General features: G+C 36.8%; 2 protein-coding genes across 2 annotated transcripts; both read left to right on the top strand.

Moving 5' to 3' along the window:
* The first annotated feature begins 2,000 nt into the window (after positions 1-2,000).
* MUR3 (Exostosin family protein) lies at positions 2,001-4,927 on the top strand. The gene has a single exon (XM_028239364.2). The coding sequence runs from the start codon at positions 2,819-2,821 to the stop codon at positions 4,676-4,678; it is 1,860 nt and encodes a 619-aa protein (XP_028095165.2). The 5' UTR covers positions 2,001-2,818; the 3' UTR covers positions 4,679-4,927.
* A 3,445-nt stretch (positions 4,928-8,372) lies between these two features.
* On the top strand, positions 8,373-12,791 carry SDD1 (Subtilase family protein). Its single transcript, XM_028239363.2, has one exon. It carries the CDS (start codon positions 9,041-9,043, stop codon positions 11,363-11,365), a length of 2,325 nt encoding a protein of 774 aa, XP_028095164.2. The 5' UTR covers positions 8,373-9,040; the 3' UTR covers positions 11,366-12,791.
* The last annotated feature ends 1,787 nt before the right edge of the window (positions 12,792-14,578 follow it).

Raw genomic sequence — 14,578 nt, 5'->3', positions numbered from 1 at the left:
CATCCACGTTAAATACCTTTCTAATCTTTTGACATGGTCTTAACAGGAACAACCATCCACTTCTTTTCATTCATGTTTACATCCAATAATCCATATGTTATTGGTAGGATTAGAGATGATTATATTTCTCATTTATATATTTTTATCGTTTCTTAATTCGTTACTTGTTTTGATTATAGAATTAAGATTGATAGTTTATTGGTATTTGTTAATCTTATAAATGGTAAAATTATCAATACCACGTGTCTCCTGTGAACGCATGTTTTTTGCTTTACACTAACTATCCTTCAAGTTTTAAAAAATATATTTAGTCCCATAAATTTAGTATAATCACATTGACTTGCTCTTTAGTATTGCTAAAGCGATGGAATTAATGAAGATGATTGGTAAACATAAAAACAAATATAAATAAAATATAAAATTTAATATAAAAGAATTGATATATTTGTTCGATTCATATATTTCAATATAAAAGATTTGATGTTTAATTTTATAAAATTGTAAGAAGGTTAATTAATACATATAGATTGATAATGCCAAAGTAAATTATGCATAGATATAAGAAATATGCATTTTTTTTTTTTTTTTTATAACTCTGGGTGTCCGGGCCAGCTTGTACGCACCTCGAATAATCCCTGGGAGACCAATCCTACCGTCCACTAGCGGGGGCCCATTTAAAGTCAAAGCAAGAAATATGCATTTTTTTAATTATGTTTATTCAGTTATTTTAATTTTATTAATCTAAAACTGTCAAATTCATATCTAAAATTCATAACTAAAATATTTATATTCTTTAAATGTGTTATATCAAATCAATTCATTTTAAATTCATATGTTCCATTTATTTTTTTTATTTATGACTTGGGATTGTTTTGAGAATTAATTTCTTAAATAATTTTTTATTAAAAATATGAAAAAAAAAGAAAAAAAAAAGAGTCAATAATAATAATAATTTTTTTTTTCACTATTTTAACTAAAATTTGAACTTCCGAAATAGGCCTTAATGTAATTTATACAACTATTAATTATTAGTAAAGTTTCTACCAAATGTCTCACATGAATGTTTCATATGGATCCCCACACTCATACAATACATTTGATAGAAATTTTAATAAAATTTATTCAACTATTAATGATAAGTAATGTTTTTATCAAAATTTTTACAAAATGTCTCACATGAGTGTGAAACTCAAATCATGTAAGTTTCATGTTGATTCCACACTCATGTGATATATTTGATAGAAATTTATTCAACTATTAATGATGAGTAATGCTTCTACCAAAATTTCTACTAAATGTTTTACATGAGTGTGAAACCCACACCATGTGAGTCTTATGTATATCCCACACTTATATGATACATTTAGTAGAAATTTTAATAAAACTTATTCAACTATTAATGATAAGTAATGTTTCTACTAAAATTTCTACCAAATATCTCACATGAGTGTGAAACTCACATCATGTAAGTCTCATGTGGATCCCACACTCATGCAATACATTTGATAGAAATTTAATAAAATTTATTCAACTATTAATGATGAGTAATGTTTCTACCAAAATTTCTACCAAATGTTTCACATGAGTGTGAAACATACACCATGTGAGTCTTATGTGTATCTCACACTTATATAATACATTTAGTAAAAATTTTAATAAAATTTATTCAACTATTAATGATGTGTAATGTTTCTATCAAATATCTCACATGAGTGTGAAACTCACACAATGTGAGTCTCATGTGTATCCCACACTCATGTGATACATTTGATAAAAATTTTAATAAAATTTATTTAGCTATTAATGATAAGTAATATTTTTATTAAATTTTTACCAAATATCTCACACCATATGAGTCTAATGTAAATCTCACTCATGTAATATATTTAGTAAAAAATTTAATAAATTTTTTAAAATTTCCAACATTTTTTATTAATGATAATTTCACATAACAAAATCGATTTCACATGATTTTTTTTAAAGAATTGGATTCGAAGTTTTATGGACGGCCAAGATGAGCCAGAGATGCAGATCTATCTCCATCTTTCACGACGTCTCAGCCAATGCAATTACTCCACGTACGCAACCCAGAACTCCACTTCCAAAAAAGCCCTCAAATCAGACTACGTGATTTCAGGAAACTGACGTCATCAGGGTCCCACGTGGCACCAAATCCAGCGGTCACCGACACAAGAACATCCCACCCCCAGCGCACCATTCTAACTTACGCGTCCTTTTTCACGTCCCGTTTATATACGCCTCCTTTGTCACCTTCTCCACACCCTCTCTCTCTCTCTCTCTCTCTCTCGCTCTCTATATCTAACAGTGAATGCAATCAGTCAATCACTTCAAAAATCTCTCTACAACTCTACGTGTATAGGTAAGTACTCATTTCATCGACCAATCTTTGTTCGGTTTTGCAGTTAAATTTTAGTTCTACTCGTTTGAGTTCGATCTGCTCCGATTTTCCCTGCTCAAAATCAGCAGCAGATCGAACTAAATTCAGTTGATTTTTCTCGTGATTCGTGCTAGTTCATTTTCATCTCATACGGATCTCTTATATTCAGATTCGATTCAGTTTTTTTTTTTGATTTCTTATTATTATTTGTTCGCTGTTCGATTCATAAGAAATCCGGATGATGAGCTGTTCTGATAAATCAATAGTTTTTAGCCTTAATTGTTGAGTTCCAGAACCAGAATCGAAATTAGGGTTTGGGTTTTTGGTGTGTCTTGAAGTTTTGAATATAGGGATTGGGGGTTTTTGTTTGCATGATGTTGTTATTGAGGTGAGGGTATTTGGTTGTTTGTTTGAAATCTGATGAGACGTCGCTCGCCGACGAGCTCTCCTGTTGATCATATGGAGAAGGGTACTGGAAAGAATCAACAGTCCCGGCTTTGTTTGTTGGCGTTGTTGTCAGCTTTCTTCTGGTTCTTGTTATTGTACTTCCATTTCGTTGTCCTAGGAGGCAGTACAGTTAGTGATCTAGCACAGTTGAATTCCATTTCTGTTATTTCTGAGTCACTCAATACCCAATCGGTCAGTGCCAGCCTTAGAAATCCCCAATCAACACCCATTAGTCATCCGAACGATGCCCAACCTACACCTGTTACTCGGCCTAGCAATGGCCAATCATCTCCTATTAGTCGCCCGAGCAATGCTCAACCATCTTCCATTAGTCATTCGAGTAGTGCCCAACGAACCCCTGTTAGTCATCCAGCAACTACTACCCAACCAAAGTCACAGAACTTCCCATTTATGAGGGCATTAAGAACCAAGGAGAACAAGAGCGATCCGTGTGGTGGGAGGTATATATACGTGCATGACCTTCCTCCAAGGTTTAATGAAGATATGCTTAAGGAGTGTAGGAGTCTCAGTCTTTGGACAAACATGTGCAAGTTCACTACAAATGCCGGGTTGGGCCCCCCGCTCGAGAATGTTGAAGGAGTGTTCTCAGATAGTGGATGGTATGCAACAAATCAGTTTGCTGTTGATGTGGTCTTTAGTAACCGAATGAAGCAGTATGAGTGCTTGACAAATGACTCTTCTCTTGCCGCTGCTTTTTTTGTACCTTTTTATGCCGGTTTCGATATCGCACGGTTTCTTTGGGGGCATAACGTATCAATGAGGGATGCTGCTTCTCTTGCTTTGATGGATTGGCTAGAGAAGAGGCCGGAGTGGAGTATTATGGGAGGAAAAGATCATTTTCTTGTTGCAGGAAGGATTACTTGGGATTTTAGAAGACTGAGTGATGTAAATTCAGACTGGGGTAACAAACTTCTCTTCTTACCCGCTGCAAAGAATATGTCCACACTGGTGGTAGAATCTAGCCCGTGGAATGCAAATGATTTCGCCATCCCATATCCCACTTACTTTCATCCAGCAAAGGACGCTGATGTGTTCACTTGGCAGGGCAGGATGAGGAAATTGGAGCGGAAGTGGCTTTTCTCGTTTGCTGGTGCCCCACGTCCTGGCAACCCCAAATCAATTCGGGGAAAGATCATTGATCAGTGCAAGAACTCACAGGTCTGCAAACTGTTGGAATGCGATTTTGGGGAGAGCAAGTGCCATTCTCCAAGCAGCATAATGAAGATGTTTCAGAGCTCCCTTTTCTGCTTACAGCCTCAAGGTGATTCATACACGCGGAGATCTGCTTTTGATTCAATATTAGCAGGTTGTATACCTGTCTTCTTCCATCCCGGTTCTGCATACACACAATATACTTGGCATCTTCCAAAGAATTATTCTCAGTATTCGGTATTAATTCCGGAGGACAGTATTCGAAAGGGGAATGTTAGCATAGAGGAAAGGCTGAGTCAATTTTCTCCTGATCAGGTAAAGCAAATGAGGGAGGAGGTTATAAGTCTTATCCCAAGGCTGATATATGCAGATCCTCGCTCTAAATTGGAGACTCTTAAAGATGCCTTTGATGTAGCTGTGCAGGCAGTTATTGACAAAGTTACAAGGTTAAGGAGAGACATTATTGATGGTCGGACAAATGATGATTTTATTGAGGAGCTCAGTTGGAAATATGCTTTGTTAGAGGAAGGACAATACATTGGTCCTCATGAATGGGATCCTTTTTTCTCAAAACCAAAAGGTGGTAATGTGGATTCCAATGATGCATCAGCAGAAGCAGCAAAAAATTCTTGGAAGATTGAACAAAGAGGACACTCATGAGTTGGCCACATTAATTTTGTTGACCAAATTTCATACACCCAGTGAATACAATCTGGAGCTTAAACTGGATGCTACACCAGTAGTTAGATTTGGAATGCAGGTATGAGCTCTTATCAGGGCCCTTGTTGGGAAATAATTTCAGAGTTAAATCTAGTTTGTGTCAACACAATCTTAGTCTAAATGCTAAGCATACAAATATATGTATTTTCTGCTACAAGTATAAATAGATGTTTGATCTTTGTTTTGAAATTTTTTTTTTACTTGTTTAAAAGTCTCATTTTGAATTTTTTGTAGTGATTCCTTGTACTGTGTTTAATAATGATATTTTCATCCATCTGTAAGCCTTTTTGTTTTTAAATTTCCTCTTGTGGAAAGTGTTTCATACTATCTGTTTTGGTACTTGACCTATTGAACTAGGTGTAGCAGTGTGTGTGAGTGTGAGCATGTGCGCGCGCACACGTTGTGTGTTGTGGTTACATGGGTCCTGAGGGCAATGTTTTTGAAGGGTAGTTAAAGTTATGCCTTAAGCCAGCCATTTATAATTGTTTACAGGTATTTACACCTGTTTGAAACTTGGTCTCTTCATTTTTTGCTTCTAATATACGTGAATGTCTATTTGAAGTTTTGGTGTAGGGAGCCCATCAAACTGTGGTATCCTTTTTTGCAACTTGCAAGGATTATTCATCCTTTTCAACCATATGTCCTGTTAGTGGTCGTATAATTCGTATAAAAGTGAGGCAGCTGACGATTGATAGTTAACATGGGATAAAATGAAACTGATTTAAGTTAAAAGAGCTCTTAGCTCTACAATTAGATGTTCTCTATATATTATGACAAAACTTCAGTATTTTCCAATCAGGACTATTGGAAGTGAAGTTACTTTAGTGGGTCGTCAAGATTTAGTTCAACATATTCTATATATATATATATATATATTTTCTTTATAGGAATTCTACTACTGAAATAGTAATGTGGTATACTAAATTACCTGATAGGGCGTGTTACCTGTGTCACCATTGTTGGTTGTATATTACTTTTAGGAATTAGGAATCAGTTGTTTCCTACCATCCCCAAACTAGAAATAATTGGTGCCGCTGATTCTGTGAATTTTGTCCTCTCTTTTGTTATGGACTTAAACCCCCATCATCATCATTTGTTATTTATTCAGTTTCTGCCATTAAAATAACTACTTTTGGAACGTCACTCACATGTAGAGAAGACAAGCTTGGTAGCCAAGTCATTTTTGTGTAAGAATTAGAAAAGAAAGCACGCACGTGAGAGCAACTACTAGTTTCCATGGAAAAAGGGAATGAGTTGAAAGTGAAAATGATGGGCTCTACTTTGAGATCAAGAGAAGCTGGGGATATAATAAATCCAGATGAGTTTGCAGTGACCATGTGAGTTTTTCATTCTTTCTTTCTTTCTTTCTTTCTTTTGTAGGAGTAATAATTGCGGTGATTGATTAATATTGATAATAAAGGGAGGTGAAAAAGGTTTTGTTTGATAACTATTGGTTCCTTCCCCTGTTATTCCTTGGATCCTTGCTTGACTTGCCTCTAGGTACCCCTAGGATATCCATTTCTTTTTTTTGTAATTCACACACAAAGAGAGTAAAATAATGGGGGCCTGCTGAATATATTAGCAGTGAGGGAAAATCTAATTAGGCAGAGAGAGAGAGAGAGAGGACCTTTCTCCAAGAAAGTAGTAAAAAAATGGGAGCTGGTTGAATATATGTGTATATATATTAAGATTGAGGGAATCTAGTTAATGTTGGGTTGAGGGTAAGCTCTACTTTTGTCGGGGACTTGCACATTCGTTACGAAAACATATTATTATTATTATTATTAGCTGGACGCCGTCTCCCTTAATTTTAACTCACTTCTCTGGAAGCGGAGTCTGTTGCGCTTTAAACGGCACTGTATCTGTAATTTTTGTTTTTTAATAAAAAAACAGGTGTTTTCTTCAACTAAATTTGACTCAACTCAAGTTTAAAGTGCCAACGGGTCCAGTTACCTCTGCCTTTTTTTTAATTCCTTCATTGCTCACCCCTTTTGTTTGGAGACAAGTTTATTATTCCCTTAATTAGGGGTGTTTGTGGTTCAGTTGCGCTTGAGAAACCTTCAATCTGCATCCGTCCGTCAGATTGACGGATGCGGATTGGCGGACAGATGTGAATCTGTTTGGCGGTTTAAATTTTCATAAATTTTAAACATAATACAAAAATTTGTCAACATTTTGTTTTTTGGATAACAATTACATAACAAAAAAATTATCAAGTAAATTATCAAATATCAATAATAAATACATATAAGAAAATTATGCATTATCAAAATTATTTCATTACTTTTTTTATTCAAAAATTATTTAATTTGATTTTTAAAAAATGACAAAATTAAGCTTTATATTTTTTATACAAAAATATCAAATATTAACACTTATCATTTGATAAAAGAGTTTTCAAATTAAAAACAAATTGAAAACACAACAGAATATGTAAACAAATTGAAAACACATAATCTTACAAATTACTATGAGGGTTTGCAGTTTGGCGGTTCGGTTGCGGCTAAAAGAACTTCAAATCAGTCATTCGTCCAAAACTAGGTAGATTGAAAAAAATCAATCCGCAACTATTCGTTCGTCATCCCACAACTATTCGTTCGTCATCACGCAACTGTCCAAAATGCGGTGGATCGATTCGGTCGGTTAAAGAAGTAAATTTTAATTTTTTTAAAAAAAATAAAAATAAAAATGTGATGTGACTTAAATAAGTTAATAAGGGAGTTTTTTTTTTTCTAGTCGTCAAAATAGACCTGAGCCTCGACAATGAGCTAATCGGCCTGGTCCGAACTTAAAATTTTAAGGCCCAAGCCCAAGTTTATAGTTTTGAGTAGTCCACTGATTGGACCCGGCCTGCCCCATTCTTTATTTTTAAAGCCTCGTGAATTTAAAAATATGAGTAATGGCTTTGGACCCAGTTTGGCCCATCTTTTAGGGTAACGTTAAGTTGGGCCGTCTTTGGGCTGCGGTCGAGCCCAGCCATGGGCGCGGCTCTGTCGTCACAAACACAACTAAACATACATTCACGAGAAAAAATAAATTAAAATTATTTATAGATATTCATTTGTTATGTGTAATTGAATTGAAAATAATTTTTTTACTTTTTATTTTTTACAAAGAACTATATTTTCTTTTATTATTAAATGCACTCCCCTAATTGAATGTTGAGGTGAAAATATTGCAATACAAAAATCTTCAAACACAATCGTATAATTAAAAATGTATTGAATACAAATAAACTTGAATTTTGAGGACAATAAGCATTGCCCTAGCGATTGAACCCCTAACCACATAATATTAGGGCCAATGATCATCCAATTTAAAACACATAAATGAAAGCTAATTTGCAAATTGAAAATTTATGTAGAAATCAAATCCGAAATGATGTGTCAAATTGTCAATAGCATTTTTTTGAAATTATGAGAACAATTGTGAGTATTTTGATTGGAAATAAATGAATCACAAGAATAGCATTGAAAAAAAAATTCTATACAAAAATTATGTTTGTATATCACTAAATCATGTGTCTCAATCAGTCTTTTTTCGCTATTATACTATATGCTTGGGGATTGTTTGACCCGTAAAAAAATTAAGAAAGTTAAAATGTCACAATATATGTATCAATCAATCACTTTTTCTTTTTTTTTTTCTCACAACTATATATTTAACCAAAAATATTATTTCGAACACCTTTTTTTTTTTTTCTCACAATAAGCTAAAAAGTCAATATCAAGTTTCCAAATGGACCTTAGATTCATAACCGACGATACAATAGTCGTACTGTTTTCCTTAAAAATAAATAAAATAAAAAAAAAATCTACAGGGAGGCCTGCCAGAGACAAATGGTGAGAAATAAATAGCAATGTCATTGCAGTGGAGCCACAAGCTGCAGGTGCCAAAGAGCCCCGTGTGTGAAGAAGGCAAAGTAGAGCGTGTCAGTTAATGCAGTTGGAATGAATGAACAATCCACATTCAATTTCATAGTACAGGACAGACATTCACACACTCCAAACTGGGAAACAAAATGTTTTCAAAAACCACTACTAGAATCAGAATTAAACCCATCCAAAACATCCCGTGAAAACACCCCTTATACGCACCATACTTCAGCTCTGCTCCTCCTCCTCAAACACGCAACAAAAGATCCTCGTGATGAAGAGCCCTCCAATTTCACGAGTTAATCCTTCTCTCTCTCATACCCAATTTTGAATTGTCTGTCTTCCAACACCTTCAAATACCCCTCCAATCGGTTGCCAGAAACATGTCTGAAAAACCAAGCACCACTCCACTCCTACTGACATTTCCATGGCGGCCAAAACCCAACTCTTCTTTTCCACTCTTGTACTCTGTTTCTTCATTTCCCTCCATAATGCCCAACATGATCTCCAAACCTACATAATCCAACTCCACCCACTTGGAATCACCACCACTTCTCATTCCTCCAAGCTTCATTGGCACCTCTCACTCCTCCAACGATCTCTTTCATCCCAAGATGACCCTTCTTCTCGCCTTCTCTACTCTTATCACTCCGCCATGGAAGGCTTCGCAGCTCGCCTGTCTAAAAATGAGCTCGATTCATTGCGAAAGTCATGCGATGTCATAGCAATTAGACCAGACCGGCGGCTTGAGATACACACTACTTACTCTTACAAGTTCTTGGGACTAAACCCCACCGATCAAGGTGCTTGGTTTAAGTCTGGATTTGGCCGAGGATCGATAATTGGGTTGCTGGACACTGGAGTTTGGCCTGAGAGCCCGAGCTTTGATGATCGTGCAATGCCTCCGGTTCCCAAGAAGTGGAGAGGGATTTGCCAAGAAGGCCAAAACTTTAGTTCTTCCAATTGTAACAGAAAGATTATTGGCGCGAGGTTCTTCAGCAAAGGTCACAATGTGGCTTCATCCTCACCGTCAGCAAACACTGTTGTCGAATACACATCGCCTCGAGATTCTCATGGACATGGGACTCACACATCATCGACCGCTGGCGGGGCTGCGGTTTCAATGGCGAGCGTGATGGGAAATGGAGCCGGAGTGGCTCGAGGGATGGCACCCGGGGCCCACATTGCCATCTACAAGGTTTGCTGGTTCAATGGCTGTTACAGCTCCGATATATTGGCAGCAATGGATGTGGCAATTAGAGATGGAGTTGACATACTCTCCCTCTCTTTAGGCGGTTTCCCATTACCGCTCTATGAAGATAGCATTGCTATTGGGAGTTTTCGAGCTATGGAGCATGGAATTTCAGTTGTATGTGCAGCTGGAAATAATGGCCCAATCGAAAACTCAGTGGCCAACGAAGCTCCTTGGATTGCTACCATCGGTGCTAGCACACTAGACAGAAGATTTCCCGCCATAGTTCGATTGGGTAATGGAAAATTGTTATATGGGGAATCCATGTACCCAGGAAATCGAATACCAGGTGCTGAGAGAGAGCTCGAGGTGATTTATGTAAGTGGTGGGGAGAGGGGAAGTGAATTTTGCCTCACAGGGTCTCTTCCAAGAGCAACAGTCCATGGCAAAATGGTGGTTTGTGATCGAGGTGTCAATGGGAGGGCAGAGAAAGGTCAGGTTGTGAAAGACGCTGGAGGTGCTGCAATGATCTTAACGAACACAGCACTAAATTTGGAGGAAGACTCTGTTGATGCCCATGTACTTCCAGCAACTTTGATTGGCTTCAATGAATCAATCGAGCTAAAGAGTTATATGAACTCTACTAGGAGACCGAGAGCAAGAATTATTTTTGGAGGAACTGTCATTGGGAGATCAAGAGCACCAGCAGTAGCTCAGTTTTCGTCAAGAGGACCGAGTTTCACCAACCCTTCGATCCTCAAACCAGATGTGATTGCTCCTGGAGTGAACATCATCGCTGCCTGGCCTCAAAACTTGGGCCCCAGTGCTCTTCCAGAAGATTCTAGACGAGTGAACTTCACTGTCATGTCGGGGACTTCCATGGCTTGTCCACATGTCGGTGGAATTGCTGCTCTGATCCACTCAGCTCATCCAACATGGACCCCGGCAGCTATTAAATCTGCAATCATGACAACAGCGGAAATCACAGACCATTCAGGAAGGCCAATAATGGATGGAGACAAACCTGCAGGAGTTTTTGCAACTGGAGCTGGACATGTAAACCCTGAGAGAGCCATCAATCCAGGACTGGTATATGATATCAGGCCAGATGACTATATCACTCATCTGTGCACCCTGGGATACACAAAATCAGAAATTTTTGCAATTACTCACAGGAATGTGAGTTGCCATGAGACTTTGCTGGAGAACAGGGGTTTTAGCCTCAATTATCCCTCGATTTCAGTAATTTTCAAGCACGGGAAGATGAGTAAGGTGATTAAAAGGCAATTGACAAATGTAGGGAGTCCTAATTCCATTTACTCAGTGGAAGTAGTGGAACCTGAAGGAGTCAAAGTAAGAGTTAAACCGCAAAGACTAATATTCAAACATACGAACCAGAACTTGAGTTACAGAGTTTGGATTATTTCAAGGAAGAAAATAACAACACAAAATATGAGCTCTGCTCAAGGGCATTTGATATGGGTGCACTCTGACAAAGGTCTTTCCAGGGTTAGAAGCCCTATTTCAGTGACATGGGCATCTCAGAAGCAACGGCAGTAATTATGGTGGCTGCAATAATAGCAGTAGTAATGTCAGCTTATAATACCTTCTGGTTTTTGACTTGGAAGGTTGAGACCAATGAAGATCTGATGATCATTTTGTATTTTGAATTCTAGAAGAGGAAACTAGGGCACAATTTTATCATTCAATAAAGACAGAAGAATTTAATATAATTGAAGAATTCTGATAAATGTTTCTTTAAGGCAAAAGGGGTCTCTAAATAAGCAGGTCAGCATAAATTCTCACTATCATTCTTTCTGTCCACTTATCACGATTTTTCAGAGATAAACAAATAATATTCACAGAAATGAAGCCAAAGCAGAACATCAATCTGCCCAAGTATGAGCATTGACTTCAACAAGCTTCAATTAAACTTAACAGCCGTGGTATCAAGAAAACTACAGATCAGTTTGCAATAGTATCACATGCAAAAATTCTCTACGGAAAATATACACATGCAGATATGCAAGAGAACTAACAATAAGAAAAGATATTTCAGAAGATGAAATCAATGCGGCTGTTTAATGCGTATCATGTTAGACAAGCTACATTTATTGATCATGTTGTTTTTCCTTTTTTAGAGACAACACGTGATAACATGCAAAAGAAACAAGCCCATGAAACCATGAAGGCAATCTGTTAAATGAGGGAACATATAGTATGCATCATCAAGTCTACAAGGACTACAAGTTACTTCAAAATTTGAATTTTCACTTGATCCAGTTACAGTAGATGAAAATGAAAGAAAGGAAGGGAAATAGGATATACATTGCCACATTTTTTGATGAACTACAATCCATTCTAATTAGCATATCTCTTCATGAATCTCATCAATCTATCCCACGCTATTGGACTTCGCATTATGTACTTTGCTTCAGTCATTTCAGAAACATTGACAAACTTGGCACTTACATCAACTGACTGAAGAACCCCATCCTCGTCAATCATGTAGAAGCCAGTGATATCACCAACTTTGCTGGACGAGTCAAAAACAGAGGTTGATCAAATCTGGGGGAGTCAAAAGCCAGTGATATCGCCAACATTGCCTCACATCTGGAATTGTTTGTTTGTCGGTTCCTTGGATGAACTGAATTTGTAGGTTTAACCATCATTATACCAAGTGTAGGAATTCGATAATTTCTTTTCCTTGAGGCCCAACATGAATGATGCAGTTTCAGAGGTTGACCACTGAACAGGGATTGTGTACTTTGATGAACTGCCCCAAGGCCCCCAACTGCCTATGCAAAACCAAAAAATAAAAAATACAGGTGCTCTATTTAACATCAATTGCCAGCCAACAGATTGTACTCAACAAGTCTTCCACTCTCTCCCCCATACAAATTTTTATAATTCCACATAAAATTATAGAGTAATGATATTCAAACTCCATTTTAAACATTTCAGACTCCTTTTGTCTTTTAGCCTGTCACAAAGGGGGTTTGAGAGATACAAGTCAAGTATGATTGTCATTGTGCAAGTATAATAGGGAAATGATAACCACCTAATGTTAATATTTGTGTAAAAAGTGTATATAACTATATAAAAATGTATGAGAATGTGTATTGGAAACTTTTTTTGACATTATTTAGCTCTTAACCAACGCCCAATCGGTGGTTGTTAGCATGACCCTCTATCATATTTTCTATATTTGCCAACCACTAGTTTATATAATTGCAATTATGTAAAACAATTTGAAGAGAAAATCCACTACTTCTTAGTTTGTTCAAATTGGTGGTGGGTTTTTTTTTTTTATTATTGAATTAATGTTGGGTTTATGATGCATTTGCACAATCGCACAAAAACTTTTTTTAGATGATTTTGTATTGATAATGACGTTATAATGCGAGGCAATTACAAAGCATATATATATATATATATATATGTATATCATGAAAAACAATAACATCAATGCCTTCTGACTTTCATTTATTTATTTTTTATTGGAGAATTAGAGTTTAAGTTTTTGCTTGACCCCATCTACAAAATATTCTGGAGGCACACTAGGATGAAGGTATATGAAGTGAGGCAATGTCGAAATTTGTTTTGCTCTATGGGGTATATACACAAACACTTGGTGAACCTCAAGCAAAAAACCATAACTACACATTTCAGCTTCTTCTGTTTCCTAGTGTATACAATAGTATATTGCAATAACTACACAAAAGCCATAACTTTATCGAAATTAATCAACTAGGGTTTTCATCAACAGCAAATAATCGAATAATAGGTACATGTATTAGGAAAAAGAAGAAGAGTACCTGAAAAAATATCGAATCATGATGTAAACACCGGGAGATTGGGGATGTGTAGAGAGAGAGAGAGAGAGAGAGAGAGAGAGAGAGAGAAACAGTCAAACGGAGACTCTGGACACCCTGTGTGTGTGACTTTGTCTGGTATGAAGACGCGGGAAATCTTTGTAGATGGACACGTGGCAACCTACAATGATTGGACTGAGAGTTATTGGGCCCAAATCTACGGGCCTGTCAATGAATTTGGGCCCAAATTGGACAAGCCACTCAAATCCAACCCTTGTCCTTAAGGATTTGGGCTAACATTCTTCACCGGTTTAAATTATTTTTTGGGCTGTACGGCCTTCTTCTTTATTCAACCCGTTTATGTGGGTTGACTCGTCTCAACCCAATGGACTCACACATTTAATGATATTTCTCTTTTTTTCTTTTTTTGATTCAAAGGAAATCAAAGCAAACAAGAGTTCAAGAAGCCAAAACAACATATCAGAGGGTTAGTCCCTCACTACACTAACTCCAATCATATTATCTATGAGTAGAATTGTAACTTCAGTTGGGGGATCTTCAAGGATCATTCTGGGTTATTCCTATATTAGCTAACATATCAACTACCTTGTTTCCCTCTCTCAATGTGTGACTCGGTGAACAATTACACCTTTTCAGAAGAAACTCTGCATCTTCAATGAGAGCCTTAAAGGGTGAGTTTTGGCTTGGGCCATATTGAATTTGATGGATGGCTTGTTCTGAATTAGTTTCAATTTCCACATTTGTAACACCTCTTTGGAAGAGTATGGTGAGTCCTCTGTATACTGCCCATATCTCTGCCTCCAAACTTGTGCAATGACCTATCCCATAGCCAAGTGCCTGTTTCATCTCGCAAAAGTCCCTCATATCCTGTTTGACCTGGGTCTCTTTTTGAGCAACCATTGTATTCAACTTAAGCTTGCTCGCAATTGGAAAACAC

Source organism: Camellia sinensis, chromosome 14 (assembly GCF_055761805.1).
Source record: "Camellia sinensis isolate YWXY chromosome 14, ASM5576180v1, whole genome shotgun sequence".
Lineage (NCBI taxonomy): Eukaryota > Viridiplantae > Streptophyta > Magnoliopsida > Ericales > Theaceae > Camellia > Camellia sinensis.
The sequence above is the reverse complement of the archived record's forward strand: the minus strand, read 5'-3'. Positions and strand labels throughout refer to the sequence as shown.

What these genes read in the sequence shown, in the direction of transcription:
- SDD1 (XM_028239363.2), top strand. Translation starts at nt 9,041, where the DNA reads ATGGCGGCCAAAACCCAACTCTTCTTTTCCACTCTTGTACTCTGTTTC.
- MUR3 (XM_028239364.2), top strand. Translation starts at nt 2,819, where the DNA reads ATGAGACGTCGCTCGCCGACGAGCTCTCCTGTTGATCATATGGAGAAG.